The sequence below is a fragment of the Xyrauchen texanus genome, chromosome 24, assembly GCF_025860055.1.
Source record: "Xyrauchen texanus isolate HMW12.3.18 chromosome 24, RBS_HiC_50CHRs, whole genome shotgun sequence".
NCBI classification, from domain to species: Eukaryota; Metazoa; Chordata; class Actinopteri; order Cypriniformes; family Catostomidae; genus Xyrauchen; species Xyrauchen texanus.
This window is the reverse complement of record NC_068299.1, coordinates 10,985,920-11,006,518: the sequence shown is the minus strand read 5'-3', so window position 1 is coordinate 11,006,518 and position 20,599 is coordinate 10,985,920. Positions and strand designations below refer to the sequence as shown.

At 36.9% G+C, this 20,599-nt stretch overlaps 1 protein-coding gene across 3 annotated transcripts in view; it reads right to left on the bottom strand.

Annotated features, from left to right (window-relative positions):
* The window catches only part of LOC127617954 (mitogen-activated protein kinase kinase kinase 4-like), a 44,144-nt gene extending 30,164 nt beyond the window's left edge, over positions 1-13,980 (bottom strand). The window contains exon 1 of one of the 3 annotated variants that reach the window (XM_052090139.1): positions 13,585-13,980. In XM_052090139.1, the coding sequence (XP_051946099.1) occupies positions 13,585-13,607 (23 nt within the window). In that variant the 5' untranslated portion in view covers positions 13,608-13,980. Of the gene's footprint in view, positions 1-12,701; positions 13,277-13,584 lie in introns of those variants that run through there. The other 2 variants (XM_052090142.1, XM_052090141.1) reach the window with 2 other exon arrangements.
* Positions 13,981-20,599: the final 6,619 nt, after the last annotated feature.

Below are 20,599 nucleotides of genomic sequence, written 5' to 3'. Positions count from 1 at the left end.
TTTGCCAAATTGTTTTTCAACAGCAGTCTTGCATGATATATTGCTTCATTAATATTATCATTACAGTGAATATTACATTTTACAATGTATTTGTAAGATATTTCTGTCACAATTACTTCAATTTCAGGGCTCTAGCTAATATTTTGAAACATGCGTTTATGTCGACTTGTGCCTGAATCTTCGCTTTCTGGATATACAGTTTGCAACACTTTTAAGTCACATCTGAAATCTCATCTCTTTACAATGGCCTATGAGTCTGACAAATGAAATGTAGGACACAGTTTTGGAGTGTTTGTATTTTGTGTTTTAGATTACTGTTTGTGTATGTGGTCATTGTGTTTTAAACTGTATTACATTGAAGCACTTTGGTCAACTCTCTTGTTTTAAATTCATTATATATAAAGTTCAGTTGAGGTTGAAGCAACTATTCACAGCTCTTCAACACTAAGATTGCAGCCTTTAGCGGTTTAATTAAACAAACTAGGACATGTCATGATTTTTATTTGATTAATTGTCCATTTCAGTGTACAAGGAGTAATAGAGCATGCGCTCAAAATGAGCATTTAAAAGCAGTCATGTGTCAGTCATATTGTGTGCTCACAGAGTCTGTGCTTGGTATTATCGGTACAGCAGAAACGCTGGTATCGTTACATCTTTTTAATTTTAGTATTGACATGGTATTGAAGTACCGGTACTTTTGACAATACTACTCATTAATGAGACTTAATGGTCGCTAACATGACATGTATGGTAAAATCCAAATGTATTTGTTGTAATAAGTGAATAATCTGAAAAGAATTATTCTAAAATGGACTATCTGGCAATTAAATATTTCCTAATATAACATAAGACCCTGATTTTATGTCACTAAAAATCATGCTAACAAAAAGGCCTATGTTTACGTCTTCCCTCTATATTTTGGTCTGATTTTTTTTTTATGAACATTATGCCAAATTCTGTCAATTGAGCCTGGAACATTCCAGTAAGAAATGCTTCTTCAATTAGGTTGGTTTCGGATCAACCTGGGTGCGATTCTCGTGGGGCGTTTAGATTGTTATTGTTGTTCGAAAGGAGCTAGATAATGCACAACAGAATGGAACAGAACGCAGAGCTCTCAAGATACGTTTTTAAAAGTTGAACCGTTTTTAACTTGACATGCAGTCTTAAAAATGCAACATTTTGAGACACAACGGCCAAAGTTGAGCATGTGGAATACGTAACTTTTCCGAAAGGCTTTTATCTACAATAAGAATTTATAAGAAAAAAAATCTAGATAAACCAGTCGACCTCACTAAGCATCATGCCACATTCCCTATTATACATACTGCATGGTTATACTGCATGCAATCTGATGGGTGTCCTTTTTCAATAAACATGGCAATGACATCATTTCCAAAAGTCCAACCTCTGAGACTGCTGAAGTAATGTCCAAATACCTTTGCAAATTAAGCACTGGTTGTGTAATGTTCCCCATAACTTCTCCCTGAGCAAATTCTATTATATTGAAATGTATTAGGGCTGCCCGCGACCAAAGATTTCTCTAGTCGACTAAAGTCGTTACTTTAAGCCATTAGTCGACAAGCTGTCGCACGTTTATGATATTAATTTAATTACTTATATATCTATATTTTGGGGGGCATCAGAAAATGGTTTGAGTTCCAGGGCTGAGAAAGTATGCTAGTGTTGCTAACACTTGTCTACATTAAAGAGAAATACTAAACCGTAATAATGAGCCTTTAAAATATACATTTTACAAGTGCACGCATGAAGCGAGCCACAGCAATACCAGCAAAAGCTGTAATGATTCTGAATGTGTCAGAAAAACTTGCAAGGAGACTGTTTGAATATTTTGTTAATTTATAGAGAGAACTGCACATTAGGGTTGTGCTGACAGACAATGATCTCGGGGATCGACGATGGTCATAGTGATCGCCAATAGCTGATGCCTTTGATATTGTCAAGATTATATTGGGCTCGCTTCCCCATTAATGTATTCAATTATTATTATCAAATGAATATTACAAATAATTTGCCCATAGACACACAGACTTGAAGAAACACTTTATTATATTATTAAGAACATATGACAGAAAAGACGTCTATGTGGCTGTACGACACGCTGTTTGTACAGAGGAGTGCAGTCTCATGGAACTTTCTTTGTTTCGGTCTTCTGATTTATTTATTTTTTGCAAGAGCAGTATCGTCTATGAGTGCTGCAAATAAACACAAACATCTCCTCTCAGGAGGTGCTTTGAATTCAGATTACTTCATTTCCACAGAGAAGTTCATTGTGACCACAACTCTGCAGCCTATACATCTGTGATTAAAACAAAAAATAATACAAAAACACATTCACCTCAAACCATGATTTATATTTCAGTGATTATCATCATTATAATTATTATTTTTACATTTATAATTTTTTTTATGTCTTCATTTGTGTACTTGTCCTCCGCCACCCGGATTGAGGTGAGTAACCATGTCACCACGAGGACCTACTAAGTAGTGGGAATTGGGCATTCCAAAATGGGAGAAAAAGGGATAAATATAAAATAAAAATGGAAAGGTGGTTTTATATATATATATATATATATATATATATTTTATTTTTTTATTTTTGATCACTTCATTATTTTAATTGCTTTTTCGTTTAGTTTGGAGTGCAATTTGAATTTATAAAGGCATTTGATTTAAGTTTTTTTTTTTTTTTTAAAACAAATGAATTTCATTTTCAATGCCAAATCACTAAAGCAAGAATATTCACCAATCCCTCAGCCCTGGGGTTGCCAATGTAAATGGATATTGCAATATATATAAAGTTGTGGCTTTATATAATACATCCCTTTGCCAAAATAACAGTTCGGAGTCTTTTCTTATAATGCCTAATGAGGTTGGAGATCACCTGGCAAGGGATCCGAGACCATTCGTCCATACAGAATCTCTACAGATCCTTCAAATTGAGAGGTCTATGTTGGTGGACTCTCATCTTTAGTTCACCCACCATATTTTCTAAGGGGTTCAGGTCAGGGGACTGGGATAGCCATGGCAGAACCTTAATTTTGTGGTCAGTGAACAATTTTGATTGCAAACATGATTTTGATGTTTGATTTGTATCATTGTCCTGCTGGAAGTTCCAACCAGGGCCCATTGTAAGCTTTCTGGCAGAGGTAGTCAGGTTTTGACTTGTCCATAATTCCATGTATCCAAACAAGATGTTCAGGACCTCTGGCAGAAAAACAGACCCACAACATTCAAGATGCAGCACATTTAACCGTGGGCATTGGGTACTTCACTTCTGTGTACCCTGTGAAATCTGACAGCTTCTCTGCTTGGGAGTGGCAACAGGTGACCGCACATGCTCAATCTCTCTCTCACACACACAAAAATCAAACATCCATCCTTGTTTATCCAATAACTTGTTAGAAACAGCACAAGCCGTTCTGAAGTAACAATTTTGAATTACTAATGAAGGCTTGGAAGCATCGTTTGGTTTGAACCATCAACGGCAGATTCCGATCCGTCGCGTAAATAGTAGCTCCATGCACAAATGTGTTTTTATGTTTTTAACGTACTCTGTTTTTATTTGCTGCGAATTTATTCACACACATTACGTATTTTCCCGGACAATGAAATACCCGACAGGTAGAGAATGCACAGATGAAGTAGGTTCTTTGCCAGAGAGATGTTGTCCTTCACAACTGTTGTAAAGCAATCTTTCAAAATGTTGAACACACATTTTAATTGCACTTTTTGTTCCAGTTTCATCTGAATTTTTTGTTAAAATAAAAAATAAAGTTCAAAGTTTGAAATCAAGGTGTCTTGCTTTGTGTAGGCTTAACCCTAAAACTGCTTAATGAAAACTACCCAATAGTACCACCTAGCATTCAACCAGCAGTAATACTGGTGTTAGTCAGTTTCTTTTTTTATCTGCAAGCAACCAACCAATCAAAACTTGGTTGACCAAGACTCATATCAACTAATGTTTGGTCTACTATTAGGGGCAGCCCTAAAATGTAGACTTGCAAAGACAGCAGAATAATTGCATGCATGCAGCAGCATTTTTGTGCAGAAGATTAGCTCAAGCAGCTGAGTGAAATACAGAATAGCCTTCCAGGAGGGTGACAGACTGTTTGTGTTTGAAGGTGCAGCCCTGTAGTCTAACTGTGACTGAACCCTTCAGGAATGACAGAGGAAATGCTAAAATCACTCTGGCTCAGGCTGTTTTTTTTGGTTGTCATGACGTATCACCACTGAATGTAGCTTGAGCACTAGAGTGGAAAGGTCTACAGAATTTCACCTCAGTGCTATCACCCCATTGAAAGACATCCTACCCGGGAGAATATCAAGCCCCCTCCACAAACAAAAGCATAAGGTTGCTGATTTACGGTAGCATATGGAGCTCAGATCCACTGAATAGCACATCTAAGTTTATTAGGAACGGACTATACAGCAGTGGAATGTAACAGCCTTTAATGAGAGACATAAACAGAGCTGACCACATCTGCTTCATTGCAGTCCACCGAGGCCAGTGAACTCTGACCCCACCCGCCACTGGACTCATTGTTGGAGCCTGCAGTGCTCCATTGTGTGCGAGTGGCACGTGGACCACTCTCAGCATCCAACAGCTGGTTGCAGCTAGTAAAAGGCTCAGTTAAAAAAAATAAAACATCTCTTGATACTTGTCAACAATTTGATAATATTTGATACATGATGTAAATGTTTATGTATTTACCCTGAAATTGCTTAAAAAGATTACTACATGTCCTCTGTTGGGGGTACAATTAGGAATGCTTTCTGGAGCCCTGTGACGAGGGCGGCCCAATAAGGTGTGGTATAGCATACTCAATCAGTGCCCAAGGAAAAGAGGCAACCCATGCATTAAAAAAATAAATGTATATATTCGAAATAAGCTCAAGCTAGGTTATGCTCAAAAGCAGGGAATGGAAACAAACAGAATCACTTTTCAAAGGATGTTAACGGATGCGGCCAAAAAAAGAAAGAACACCATGTCACCAACAGCATGGAACAAATAATCAGTCATGCCACAAACTTATGTAACTTTGACATGAGGCCTTGCTACCACTGGCATGTGCACACACACATTTTCACACTTCCTTCTCTAACATGAGTTAAATCCCTGCTGAGCTACTGATTGATTGATAATGCACTACAAGACACACAGAAGAACTGATTGGAGAACAGTGCCAATCTGTCCTCACTAACTCACAGATACCAAAAAATGTCCACATGACTTCTCCCATGTGCACTGGAAATAAATATGCCCCAAGACGTTGTTAGTAAACAACTCCACTCGCCTGTGATGTTCCCTCAGATGTGCATGATATCATGCAATTGATATTTAATATTTCCTAATAGTCAAGCGGTTACAGTCTTTTAAGGAACAAGTGCAATGGCTCTGGTTTCGCTCAAGTCTACAAAGTTTGTTTGTTTTCAAAATAGCTATTTATGTCACATTTACATTTATTATGGAATATACAAATGTATTGGTCATAAGACCATTCAATAATCAAGCCACTAATTTATGGACCACTACCTCCACTACTGTTACAAAGGTAACAGCAACTGTACTCTACACTGCAATACAGGAGTTTACAAGTATGTGCATTCCCTGGGAAAAAATGTCTACCTTGAATGCACTGCAAGTCAATTTTAATAAAAGTAAAGTGCAATAAACAAATCTACCAAATGCATAAATGCAAATGTATAGACTGGTTGCCCTGACTTAACAGAACCAAATTAAAAGACAATGTTTACCGATTGTACACTCAATAATCAGCCACATGTCTCAACACAAAACACAAAAGTAGGGGTTGACAGTTTATCGGCCTGGCCAATAATCGGATCCGATATTCATAATTTTTCTAATTATCGGAATTGTTATTTTGTCTGATCCGTTAGTCGATACATTTTAAAATGCGATCCGTTGTCTCTGATACCACCGCCTCTCTCTGAAATGTTACTGCTTCTAGTCTGGCTTAATAGGATTGGTTATATGTAAAGAGTAAATGGCCAATCAACACTGTACTCCGTATTTTTGGGGGAGAGGTGGGAAAGAGGAAAGCAGCGAGATAAAGATGAATCACTGAGAGGACAAGCTGTTTTCAAATGTAAGAATGCAGATACTGAAGTTTCAATAAACATCACAATCCTCTATGCCATCGGTCACCAATTAGCAGGGCAACCAATATGACAATAAGTTAGCAGCATGACAAAACATCTGAGCTGTGCACAAAGTAAATGCTCTGGGGCGTAGATAGCACTGATCTTTCGGCTAAATATATTTGAATATTTTCTCTAACACGCTTCATTAATGTCCTTTCTCATTCACACATGCTGCCTCTCTCCCCCGGCCCGTGACATGACATGCCGCATAGTAAAGCTGCAGATGCAATAATTTCAACAACAGTAAACTGCAGAAGTGAACTACAGTAAGCAGCAATATAGATGGGCGCAAAGATAAGGACTGATTTAACAGAGTACCCATCTGTATGAGTTGGTGTTTTTACATGTTATAGTTGATGATGGCATTGATAGTGGTAGCTAACTAACCAACGTTAGGAGTTTAGCAAAAGTAAATTGTTAATTTTACTGCAAATATATATCATGCATCTGCAAAAAAAAATTTAAAATGTCTTCACATTTCCTTTAATAGCATAACTAAATCAAACTAACTTCTCTTGTTAAATTGGTCTCTTGTAAAAGCTGGTCACTAGAATAAGGCACAATCATCTATGATTCATCGTTGAAATTGTAGCCTATACAACCTATTCAGACTGACTGATGTTGGCTGTGGATGAATGAACTGGATAAAAACAGTCACATTATGGAAAAGTGAGTTCCAGGAATGCTCAAGCAGACTTCCTCTCATTATAAAACAAACCACTTCCTTTACTTCCAATTACTATGCCACAGATTTGTACAATATCATTTCCTATGTCCACATGATGACCATTTGAGGCCGCAGGACAAATTCTAAGTGTGTGGGTGACAGTAAGCCAAAAGCATACAGAAAAGAAAGGAATGCATATCGCACGAGGGACCAATAACAAATGACAAACCTTGTATTGCCATCTCACAGAATTGCTTGATTTAGATTGAAACAAGATAGAAAGCAGAAGAAAAGGAAAACAGTTGATAACCCATTAATCTGAGGTTTAATAAAACAGTATAAAATATATAGTTGAGAAGATAAATTTGTATTCCCTTTTGTCTCATAAATGTTCACACCCATTTCATAATTTATACAAATATAAGAGATAAATAATTTAATACGGATCTTCACAATCTACATAACAAATAATAATATAAAGTATAGTATGCATATAGTAGTTTGTTGTCTTCTTGAGCATCAATTAATGTTTTCACCTTGTGTAATAGTCCCTCAATGTGTCAAAAGCTTGATATATATATATATAGAGAGAGAGAGAGAGAGAGAGAGAGAGAGAGACAATACACAATACGGGACTTTTACTGAAATACATATGCAACTCTTATTTTGAAATGTCTGCATCCCAGTTGTGCGCTTCCTGATGGCTGATTCACTGAGAAAGTGAATCTGATTCAAACTGCTAACCTAAGCTCCTGAGTTTAAACCTGCAGTTCTTTTCTGAAAAAGATCCAGTTCAAAAGAATCGTTTGGTCACGACTCTCTCACGATGGGTTTGTTGTTGCGTGCAGTGCAGCAAACTCATCAGACACAGAATGGGTGAAAAGATGCAGGAGACACACTGGTGCGCGCTCTATAGATGTATTTAATAACTCACAAGATGATATCTGATGAAACCGCATATGAACGCTCACAACCTGTCTGTCGCCAATGGCGACTAGATTTTAAATTATAGTCGCAATAAATTATATTTGGTTGCATTTGCGACCATTTTAGTCGCAGTCTGGAGCCCTGCTTCTTGTAGACAAGAAAAGGGGACACAATGGGCTGAGCAAGGGCAGGGCAATATGGATCAAAATCTCTTTATTTTTAGAAATAAAAGGCAATACACGATATACAGTTGAAGTCAGAAGTTTACATGAACCTTAGCCAAATATATTTACACTCAGTTTTTCACAATTCCTGACATTTAATCATAGAAAAAATTCCCTGTCTTAGGTCGGTTCTTTATTTTAAGAATGTGAAATATCAGAATAGTAGAGAGAATTATTTATTTCAGTTTTATTTCTTTTATCACATTCCCAGTGGGTCAGAAGTTTACATAAACTTTGTTAGTATTTAGTAGCATTGCCTTTAAATTGTTTAACTTTGGTCAAACATTTTGGTCAGCCTTCCACAAGCTTCTTACAATAAGTTTCTGGAATTTTGGCCCATTCATCCAGACAGAACTGGCGTAACTGAGTCAGGTTTGTAAGCCTCCTTCCTCACACACTTTTTCAGTGCTGCCCACACATTTTCTATCAGATTGAGGTCAGGGCTTTGTGATGGCCACTCAAATACCTTGACTTTGTTGTCCTTAAGCCATTTTGCCACAACTTTGGAGGTATGCTAGGGGTCATTGTCCATTTGGAAGACCCATTTGTGACTGAGCTTTAACTTCCTGGCTGATGTCTTGAGATGTTGCTTCAATACATCCAAATCATTTTCCTTCCTAATGATGGCATCTATTTTGTGAAGTGCACCAGTCCCTCCTGCAGCAAAGCACCCCCACAACATGATGCTGCAACCCCTTTTTCCTCCAAAAATAACAATGGTCATTATGGCCAAACGGTTCAATTTTTGTCCAGAGGACAGATCTTTGTCCCCATGTGCACTTGTAAACTGTAGTCTGACTACAGTGGCTTCTTCCTTGCTAAGCAGCCTTTCAGGTTATGTCAATACAGGACTTGTTTTACTGTGGATATAGATACTTGTCTACCTGTTCTGAGATTGATTTGCACTTTTCGCACTTAACTACGTTCATCTCTATGAGACAGAATGCATCTCCTTCCTGAGAGGTATGATGGCTGTGAGGTCCCATGGTGTTTATACTTGCATACTATTGTTTGTACAGATGAACATGGTACATTCAGGCATTTGGAAATTGCTCAAACGTATGAACCATACTTGTGGAGGTCCACAAGTATGAAAATAATATTTGCTGTGATCTCTAATTCACTCCCATTCAACACTGTCAAAGTTTACCCTGCAAACGTTTACTTCAGAATTCCAAAACCAGAGTGTGAAAAAGGTCTAAAGCACTGTACGTAGGGATGAAACGGTTACTGGTTTCACGGTAAACCACAATAAAATTCCCAGACGGTTAGTATTACCGTGACACATTTAATTATCATTAAAACCATGCGTGATTATCGTGATTTGTAAAACTCGAAGTAAATGCTGTCCACACCCACCCAGCATGAGTCTGACGCATGGGCGCAGCATGCAACATTGTTATTGTTGTTTTTTTAACGTGAAAACATGGTGGAAGGCAATGACAGAGCTCAGGAGAATTCCCAACCTTCCAAGAAGACCAAATCAGAAGTGTGGTCATATTTTTGATTTGATAAGAATAATGAGGGAAAATTTTAAGAAGATGGTAACACTGTCTGCAGAGCTTGCCAGAGGAAAGTCACTGCGAAACGGCGAGTCATCTTTGTGAAAACCATCAATCACTTTATAGTGCATGCAAGGCAAGTTAACTTTTAGCTCAGTGCATGAGTTGGGTGAAAAGTATGATGAAAAGTAAATAGTTGGACACAATATTTAATTGGGTTGAAATAATTTCTACTCTCACTTATAACCAACGCAAGCTTCCACAAAGAAAAAGTTCCTTGCAAGTGCATCGCTTGGAGCCAAGGCAAACTAACAAGAAAACATTCACACCACTAATACACTGCTTTTCAAATAATTACAAGGACGTGAAATAGTGATTTGAGATTAATATTTTTAAATTTTACTATAATTATTTTATAATCCATTGCAGGCTACAAATCAATTGTCCAATACAAATACTGAAGTCCCCCGATTTCATTTTCAATACATTCGATAACTACAGAGACGCACGATGGCACCAGTTGTGTTTGTATGAAAGGAGAGAGAGCGTGAGACATGAAAGAAGCCGGAGTTTTAGGATGAGTGACCACAATCAAAAATTTCAGAGCTATGTAATAACATGTTATGTAGTTTAGACACCCAACCAAAATATTTTGATCATTTAAAATGTTAATAATAATGTAACCACACCAATAATAATTATTATTTTATTATACTGCATTTGCCATTCCCTTGTTTACTCATTTTATTTGTGGTTTGTTGATTTTCAAATATAAAAACTGTTCAAATTATTTCAGTGTGTGTATCAGTACTTTTTGTACATTTTCAGCACATTTCAACAATACCGTGAAAATACTGATAACGTGCTAGTTTCTGGCACGATAATCGTGATATGAAATATTCATACCATTACATCTCTAACTGTACATTTGAATTAAAATGAATGATAGTGTCATTTATGGTGCTGATTAATAACAGCTGTGCAACAATGCACAAACTCGCTAACATGTCACGGATGATTGAGTCATAAGTGTCCCAATGTTCAGTTTACCAGTACCCTTACCAACCAGTTCACAATATACTGATTCACGCCATTGGGAGCTAGGGAGCTGATTGAGATACAGGGTGAGTTTTCTTTGGCAGTGTGGACCGGCACTTTGTCTCCCTCCATGTTGCAGGAGAACTAGGGAGCGAGTGGAGCCGGGCTTGTGCGCAGGCGCAGTGGGAGAGTGGGGGAGGGGTTGCGTGGAGAATGCAAGAGAGGAGAGATGCTAACACTGGCACGGCTTTATGGAAGAGGTTAAGAAACGCAACATCAAACTGTATCGATATAAATGGTATTGTCTCATCCTAAATCTCGTTTGAAAATATATCAATATATCTTAAAGGTGATACACTGCCCAGCCCTAGGCTGGGCCTCTACTGGGCAAAGAGATGCAGGTGTCTAGCCAACATACAAACCCCAAGCACACTAAAGGCTGAGTCTCACTAGCAGATTTTTCCAATTATATTTTAGGTGTTAGTTTCATTAATATAATCACCGGCCAGGCAGAGGGAGACAGAGCGTGCATTAGCGTCACTCAGCAGGTGACTTCAAAGACTGAAAAAACATCTGTTTTGTTTGAAAAAATCATTCTGTCACTGAGGCGGTGTCTTGTGTACTCATCGTGTGACCAATGAGATTCTTTTACAGAAGAATGGACAAGATGTCAAGCTGATGTGAATGTTTTTAATCGCACTCGTCGCACTGTCACCAACAGTCTGTTTTCATTGGATGCATTTCTTTAGTCACTGAAAGCTGCATGCGGACATGCGTTCTACGACAAGCCTAGTTTGGATAAATAAACAATCATGCACTTTCGCAAGGAAAAGTTATTCTATCTTCACGATCACTTCATTTGTACATAAAGACACCGGAAGAGAGAGCGAGTATATCATTCTTCCATGTGATATAATGAAAATTTTAAAATATTGATATAATTGAAAATAGAGACAACAAGGGATTGAAAGCAATCCAAAGCATTGCACCATGGACTGTGCAGAGGAATAATTTCAGCCATGGGTGCCTCAGGATGCAAGGTCAACATTCTTTTAGTGCGCCACATTCTGGAATTGAGAATTGCGGTCATAAATGAACCGGGATGGGATTTACAGCGTGCAACACAATGACGTAAAAAGACAAAACATTAGTTCTGCATGTCGCATTATACAGCCAGACAGATGATATGCTTGTTAACTGCAGAATAATGAAAAACATTCAATAACATTGATAATGGCTGATAACATGCACCACAACATCATATCAAAGGATTTCAACGTGTTTGGAATCAATAACCATGAACAGATAACAGCAAGCTCTTGGGGCTGACCTCGAGTCAACACACCAGGGCAAGAAATATATTCTTGACACAGTGAGCAATTTCAACCCCATGCACACTTATTTCACCCAATTCTCATGAACTGCACAGACAAGAGACATAATTTACTCACCTTCATGCTTTTCCAACCCCATATGACTTATTTTTAGAATGTTAACCTCAGTCACAAAGATGCGGTGAGAAGGAATCAGAAGGATTGTCATAAAGTTTTAGAAATGCATATGGGTGAGTAGCTTAATGATGAAAGAGTTGTAATTTTTGGGGTGAACTATACTTTGATGAACACATCACACATGACAAAATCTGTCATCTGGTATTCTAAAGAAGTGATCTCTGTCCATAATACCGTTGAATTCAGCTTATCATGAAAAATTACTAGAATGGGTGTTTATCACAGGAAAAAAAAGACACAACAAGTAATTCTTAAGAAGCTGTAGCCCAGAGTTCAGGGTAAACACTGTCCGTGACGTTGCGTGGGGTCATAAATGACGAGAACATTAAAACACACTCTAGCAAACATTCCTCATGACTTTACAAGCTAAGCCTCATGCTCAGGGCAGGGGGCAAACAACACATTCAGCCCCTGAAGGATTCAAATGTAGTAGTTGACAGGAGGCCAACGAGGTCAGACACATTTATTTATGACAGCACATAATGGGTCACACTTGAATAGGCCACACATCAAGAGATATGGACAAACTGTCAAACACAAGCTGCCAGAACAAACTGTGCAATGCACACAGGTCTCAAAACAACCACAAACTAGGCAAATTCAAGAGGGAAACATTAGTTAATAAGCAATGGCTTAAAAAAACACTTACATCACAATTACGCGGTTAAAACACTGATGAATCAGATGCTCCACGTCAAATCCGAGAATTCCTGCTCAGTTGTGCGCAGACGGGTGATTTCTGGGAATTGCAAACAAAATATTTCCTAACTGAGAGCGAGAGTTGAGTGCGAGTGTCAGTCTGACTAACATGACTCGTGATGAACCGGCTTGATATTGTCCATTCAATAACGGCTGTTGCTACCGGTTACAGGCTCAACGTCCGACTTTACTGGTTATCCATAATATTTTGAGAGTTCCGAGAATCTCAATCAGCATCCGGGGGAATGAAGCAAACACACTTGAACTTTGAACCGACAACAAAAGTTTATAGTCTCACCTAGACAAAAGGACCGGACAGACTGTTTTTCTTCCATGTAACGTTACATTTAAAAAAAAATAAACAAATCAGATTTTTTTTTTTAAACCAAGTGAAAAGGGAGATACTCACACACACACACACACACACACTCACTCACTCGCTCACTCGCTAGCTAAACACAATGAGACGCACAATCCATTTACCTTTCCCATAGGTCCGTTTCTTTCAATTAACGTTGAACCTTTCCCACAGAAACTGATGTAAACATGCACACGCTTTCTTTGAGGCAATAATCTTCAACGCATTGAAAAAAGTTTGCAACTTAAATGTGATTTTTTTTTTTTTTTTGCTTAGTGTTGCGCTGCAAAGCGGGATCACTTTGTGGCAGGAAGCGAGTGAGAGCTGTTACGCGCATGCGTACGTGTCGCACCCAACATGCAATCGATGGGAGCACTTTTTCGCAGCGCGTCCTGAATCCCGGCTGTGTTGCGTGACAGCGTTCGCACACACTCAAAAACTCAAACACACACTAGCTCTATTGCGCTTCTCGTACCTGATTTCATCCGGAGGCTCCATAACCGGGGCCGAATAGACGGGATGATTCTCTTTTCACTCGTGCATGAATCAGAGCATGTCCAGGGAAATAAACCTCGACTTTGCAAAGGCAGATGTGTGATACGAGTCCCGGTGCACACTTTCTTTCTCTATCCGTTTGCAGAGTTTAGGCTCGCCCGAGCGTGCACTGACGCCATGTTTCCAGCGAGCCGCTGATGAGGGAGTGACACACTCTACGGCAGCTCGTGCAGTACAGCAGAGCCGCTGCAGCGCTGCCACCGACCGGATCACGGTCGCCCCGATCAGTCGCATCCAGGAACTGCAGAAAAACTAATCTCACATAGGGTTAATATGCCAGTATTGCATGTGCCAGATCTGTGTTTTTTTTACTCTAGTGAACAGGGGTGAACGAATGCTTTGTGTATAAACACGAAAAATTATTATTATTATTATTATTATTATTATTATTATTATTATTATTATTATTATGCTACTGCTGATGTTGTCATAACATTTAATTAGAATTAATAATAAACTTTGACAGAGCACATTGTAAGAGTATTTTTCAAGCAATCCTGTAGTTCAAAGTGCTTTGCATGAAAATTAATTAAATCAAAAATAATATTTCATAAAAGTTATAATAATGATGAAAGCACTGAACTCGAAAGCTATGTTGGTAACACTTTACAATAAGGTTTATTTTTTTTAACAGTTAATGCATTACATATCATGATGTAACAATGAACAATATATTTTTACAGTATTTTTTAATCTTAGTTATTGGTAATTTTTGAAAATGCAACTCCATTATTGTTAGTTCATGTTAGTTCATAATGCATTAATTAATGTTTACACATTTTACTTATAATTGTAAAAATGTATTATTATGTTGTAATTAACCATGTTAAGTGTTAATGATATGTTTTTTTTTATAATCATTTGCATTATATAGTGTATAACACAGACTATGTGATGTTCACTACAACAGAAAAGTTAGAAATGACATAAAAGCTCATACATGAACTGCTTATCTAGTTTTAATATTGTTATATTTGTCAGTGAAAGATATTATGGAGTTACATCCTAAATCATTCTTAAAAATTCACTGGATTCTGTAATTGTGTGTGTTTGTATCTTTATCAGATTAAAAATTGCCTATATTGTGTGTAAACTGTATGTTATTAATTGTTCGGAGGATTGTTAGACATATACTCAAATTGTTAAAGAATAATATTGAAAATACGTTTCAGTAAAAAGTTATTTTCTAATTCGAAAGGAACACTGTAAATATTAAAAATCCCACAGCCACCACCATTGTGTCCTTGAGCAAGGCACTTAATCCAGGTTGCTCCGGGGGGATTGTCCCTGTAATAAGTGCACTGTAAGTCGCTTTGGTTGCTCCAGGGGAATTGTCCCTGTAATAAGTGCTCTGTAAGTCGCTTTGGATAAAAGCATCTGCCAAATGCATAAATGTAAATGTAGACATTGGTCAAAGAGTGTGCACAAATAAACTTTTAACTGCCAAAAATAAACAAGAGGCACACATGAGCAATAGTTATGACCAGAGAAAAACTCAAAGGAAGCCAGTCTTTCAATTAAAGTTTTTATTGTAGTTTTGTAAGCTTTGTTGTTATTCTTTTTTCTGCTTTGTAAATAATCATGTAATAATTTGACCTTGTTAGTCAATTAAATTACATTCAATACAGCATAAACATTCACAATAAAAATATTTGCATATGTCAAACATGTTCATTCCAGTAGAACAGGAAATCCTTCTTCATTATGACACCACATCAAAGACAATGATGTTAATTTGGTTTAAGGTTTGAAATTGTTCAGCGAATTACATCAGATGACCATTTAAATTTCACTAAAATTGATAAAGAATCCCTTTTCTCAGAGCCTGTATAAGATGGTGATTTTAATTGAAATAGAATGTCTTTACTTAACTATAAATTAAATGAATAGGCCATGTCGGGCAATGTTTATTAACCATATTCCAAGCTAAAAGTGCCAGTTTTGAAAGTTGTCCAACTTTTATCACATAATACCAACAAATATTTAGAAAGGAGGTTTCAAATGATACATTTTGCATGTAAAAAAAACCCCCCAAAAAACATAGTTTCTGACTCTTTTGAGGTCCATCAACCGTTAACACAGGCAGACATATAAAGATATTGCATACACATGATATTTTACCAAAGAGAACAATGATAACCACACATTACAAAAAAAAAATTTAAATACTGTTTGCTCTTTTATAAATATACGTATTGTACCTCCACCCAAAATTGAGTGTAAATTACTTTTTTTTTATCCAGTATGTAGCCTAATTGCCAACAGTCAGGGTTGAGGAGTTACTTTTGAAATGTATTCCACTACAGATTACAGAATATATGCTGTAAAATATAATTTGTAACGTATTCTGTTAGATTACTCAGTAGGTCAGTAACGTATTCTAAATACTTTGGATTACTTCTTCAGCACTGGTAGATTTTTTCACTGGTTTTGACTATAAAATCTGTGCAAAATACACATGTTAAAAAATACATTCTCTGAAAAACCTAAATATCGTATACAGTGTTGTTTCTGATTGATGAAGATTTTTAGATATTTTTACATGAAAACAATACAAAAATAAGATTTTTGCCCTAATATCAAAGGTTTTATTAGAAAAAAAAAAATGATGATCCAATTTACACAAGGTTTATTTCTATTTCTTCTGCTCCAAACTTACTTCTGTCTGCTCGTATGAATGTAACACATCATAAGAAAGTGTTTCACCGCTGTTCAAATGCACTTTGGATCACATCATTTATATGTATAAATGTTTTCCATCTGAAAGGACTAAATATTAAATAAAAAATAAATAAAAATAACATTAATGAATGTAACTGTATTCTAAATACCAATGAAAAGGGCTAATTACAGTTTACATGTTATTTTAAGAATAACTGATTGGACAGCTGGAAATGAATGACAGCAAGAAACCAGTGAATTCCAACAGTGAATTCCAATGTAATGACTAATGAGTACATCTCAAAATACATGTCCAGAAATGTGTTTCAGACACAACAGTTTTTTGTATTTAAATACAACATATTCGTTTTTCTTTCTGAATACATTTAGCTATAGTTACTATACCGTCATATTCTGAGAGAACATTGAACTAAAATATTTCTGGTATCCCTCTTAATATCTTAAAAAATATGTATTTATTTGTTGTGGGTAGCACACACATTAACTACCAACAGATGCTCAATCACATATTTCCCACTAAGTGATGATATTTGTCCACGTGTGTTGGATGCTCTATCAGGTTTTTCCACTTAGTGCCGCTATTTTGGCTGCACGGCCAGACTGTGTAACAGCTTCTTCCCCCAAGCCATCAGACTTCTCAATACTCAGAGACTGGTTTGACACACACGTGTCCTGAGTTGCACTTTAATAACTGTCACTTTATAACTGTCTGCTACCTCAATAACTGCTATGTGCATAGAACATTATCTCATAGTATGTTATGTTTACATTTTTAGAAACTGTCATTTTTTTGCACTACTGAGTACTGGTCGGCGCTGCACTGTCTATTGTCCTGTTCATTGTCAGTAATTTGTTGTACTGTCCTGTACTTTTTGCACATGTTTGCATGTGCACTTTATATAGGTATATATAGGTAGTTTATATAGGTATTTTATTTCGTTGTGTAGTCTCATGTGGTCCTATGTTGGTCCTTTGTTGTTTGTTTTTATGTAGCACCATGGTCCTGGAGGAACGTTGTCTCGTTTTGCTGTGTACTGTACTAACTGTATATGGTTGAAACGACAATAAAAACCACTTGACTTGACTTGACTATTTTTCTACACTGATATTTTTTCACTTTTGCAATAATGCCGTTTAAAACGCTGCTCCAAAAACAACACACAGTGGGCCAACTGAAAAGCATTCATCATGTAACACTTAAAACTCTAAAGAGACATAAATCTTCCAAATGTCTTATTTGTTGACATAACTCATCTCCTACAAGAAATATATCCAGTTTCTCTCCACTGTTGCAAATTGAGCATCTGCAAATTGGTCCAGCAGTAAACAACCATTTTGCAACCCACCTTAGAATAACTTTTTTATTTCTCAGAGGTCCCAATGCAGAACTTTGAAATAACAATCTCAGAACATACTGTACAGACTGGGGGAAAAAAATCAACCAGTTGATAATTAAAAAAAAATTCACAGAATGTTTGCCTGGATTTGCAACATATTTAATGGTTGGTAATCTTACGCCAAACTTAAAACTGCCCCGGTCTACAGTAGAATCTGACACTGGAATTGGAGTTAGGCCAACTTTCAGTTTCCAAATTACAAACTACAACTATGTAAATAATTGACCAGTTTCCTCTAGTCTAAAAGAGAGATCATCTTGAGTTTGAGTTTTGAGGGACATGTGTCCACTCTCTTTTAACTATTTTAATATAGACATAAAGTTCTAAGATCTACTAATTCATCTATATGTACTAAATAAACAATGGTAATAGAAAGACTGAAAAGTGTGTTCAAATAGTCAACAGTACTGAGGAGATGGAAATACAAGCATACTACACTGCTGAAAAGACCATATGGTTAGTGCTGGTCTTGGGCTGTTTAAGCTGGTGGACCAGGTGTTAAAGTTGGTCAACCAGCATGGTCTTTCTGGCAAAGGTTGTCTTGCAGGTTAGTTAAAAAGCCAGGTGTCAACACCAGCATCCAACACAACTTATGCTTGTGATCAGCATAAATTAATGTTGTGACTATAATTATAACCCAACTTTATTTAAATAGCACATTTAAGGGGATAGTCCACCCAAAATTGAAAATTCTCTCATAATTTACTCACCTTCATCCCATCCCAGATTACTTTTTTATGACTTTCTTTCTTCTGCTGAAGACAAATCAAGAATTTTAGTAGAATATCTGGTGAATGGCGGCCAGAACTCAGATGGTCCAATTATCACTAAGGCATCATAAAAGTAAGCCATCAGACTCCAGTGGTTAAATCAATGTCTTCTAAAGCGATCCAAAAGGTTTTAGGTGAAAACAGACCAAAATATACCTCCTTTTTCACTATAACAGCAGTCTCCTTGGTGATCATGATTTCAAGCTCGATTACACGTCCTATAGCGCCATCTAGTGCTCTGCGCATATGTCAAGCTCTAGGAAGTGTAATCAAGTTTGAAATCATGATAGTGCCTAGAGACTGCAATGGCAAGATGTACAGTGCAAATTGATGTGACTTGAAGGTCTCAACTGAATTAGACAGATGAATTTGAAAGGGAAGATTATTCCATAATTTGGGCCATTACAGAAAATGCCCGATCACCCTTGGATTTTAACTTAGACTGAGGAGCAGCCAAAAGCATCTGATTGATCTTAAAGGCCTCAAAGACGTATAGGAGCTTAAGAAATCTGCAATATATTTAGAAGACTGGTTGTGCAATGCCTTATAAACAAATAAAAAAAAAAAATCTTAAAATCAATTCTACTGATCTGGCAACCATTTAAGAGAAGACAAAACAGGAGATATGTTTTCTCTCTTCCTAGTGCCAGTCAGTAGCCTGGCTATGGGATTCTGCACAAACTGCAGATGGGATAATTAACGCTGACAGATTCCAGAATAAAGAATGTCACAATAGTCCAGATGAGATGTAATACAAACGCTTGAATGACTGTCTCCAAATCTTAAAAATTCAGTAAAGGTTTTCATTTCGAAATCATTCTAAGGTCAAAGATAGCTTTTACAACATAATCTACCTGTTCATCAAATTTAAGAGTGGAGTCAAATATGATGTTAAGATGTTTAACATTGTCTTTAATGGTCATAACATAGTCACATAGATTGACATCTGTATAGCACATGTGCTTGAAAGCAAACAAACCTATTCAAATTCATGCAGGAAACAGGGTTATGGATGACTCATCATCAGATCATATCAGGTTTCCAATGCTGGTTTCCAGATTTGTGCTGGTACAACAGGTTATATACATCTCTGTGTTGGCCTTAGATACAAATGGCTTGCTAATAGCCTCACTATAGATTTGTAGATTTCAGACACTCACAAAAAAGTTCTTGCTGAGAAGAATGAGTCAAAGAGCAGATTTTTCAATCTTGCGGTCAGTTTTGAGCAATTTAGCAACTTTCCTTTGGTGAACTTCTTGCAATCACTGGTCCTCTGCGCTAATGCACTCTGTCTGAGTTTGAAACATTCTGTCATTACTTTTGAGGCTCTTTGCCTTGACCCATTTAGTATTTTTCCTTTTTTAATATTATTGTTTTGGCAGATTCTCAATTTAATTTGCATCAACATTGGTCTCTTGGGAACTCTGTTAGTTCATGTTGTTTTGTACAACTAATTGTTAGAACTGATTTGTAGCTAACACATAGGCTACACTATGCATTACTCAATCAACCAAATGTTTTATTTTTGCAAATTTGTTAGTTACTGCAAAGTAAAACCCTTTTCACAATTCTTTAAGGATTCAGCTATTTGTCCAACAGTCTTGAAATATACACGAGGAGGGGAGCTTTTTCCCAACTGGCCTACCAGGAACTAGAATCCTCCTCGCCAACTTTGCACAGACTGTTACCATGGAAACAGTGTCTCTTGCGTCTGCATTACGTCTGCAGACATGCATCTTGAAGAAAGCAAGGCCATATACAGTTGAAGTCAAAAGTTTACATACACCATAGCCAAATACATTTAAACTCAGTTTTTCACAATTCCTGATATTTAATCGTAGAAAACATTCCCTGTCTTAGGTCAGTTAGGATCACTACTTTATTTTAAGATGTGAAATGTCAGAATAATAGTTTTATAGAATTATTTATTTCAGCTTTTATTTCTTTCATCACATTCCCAGTGGGTTAGAAGTTTACATGCACTTTGTTAGTATTTGGTAGCATTGCCTTTAAATTGTTTAACTTGGGTCAAACTTTTTGGGTAGCCTTCCACAAGCTTCTCAAAATAAGTTGCTGAATTTTTTTC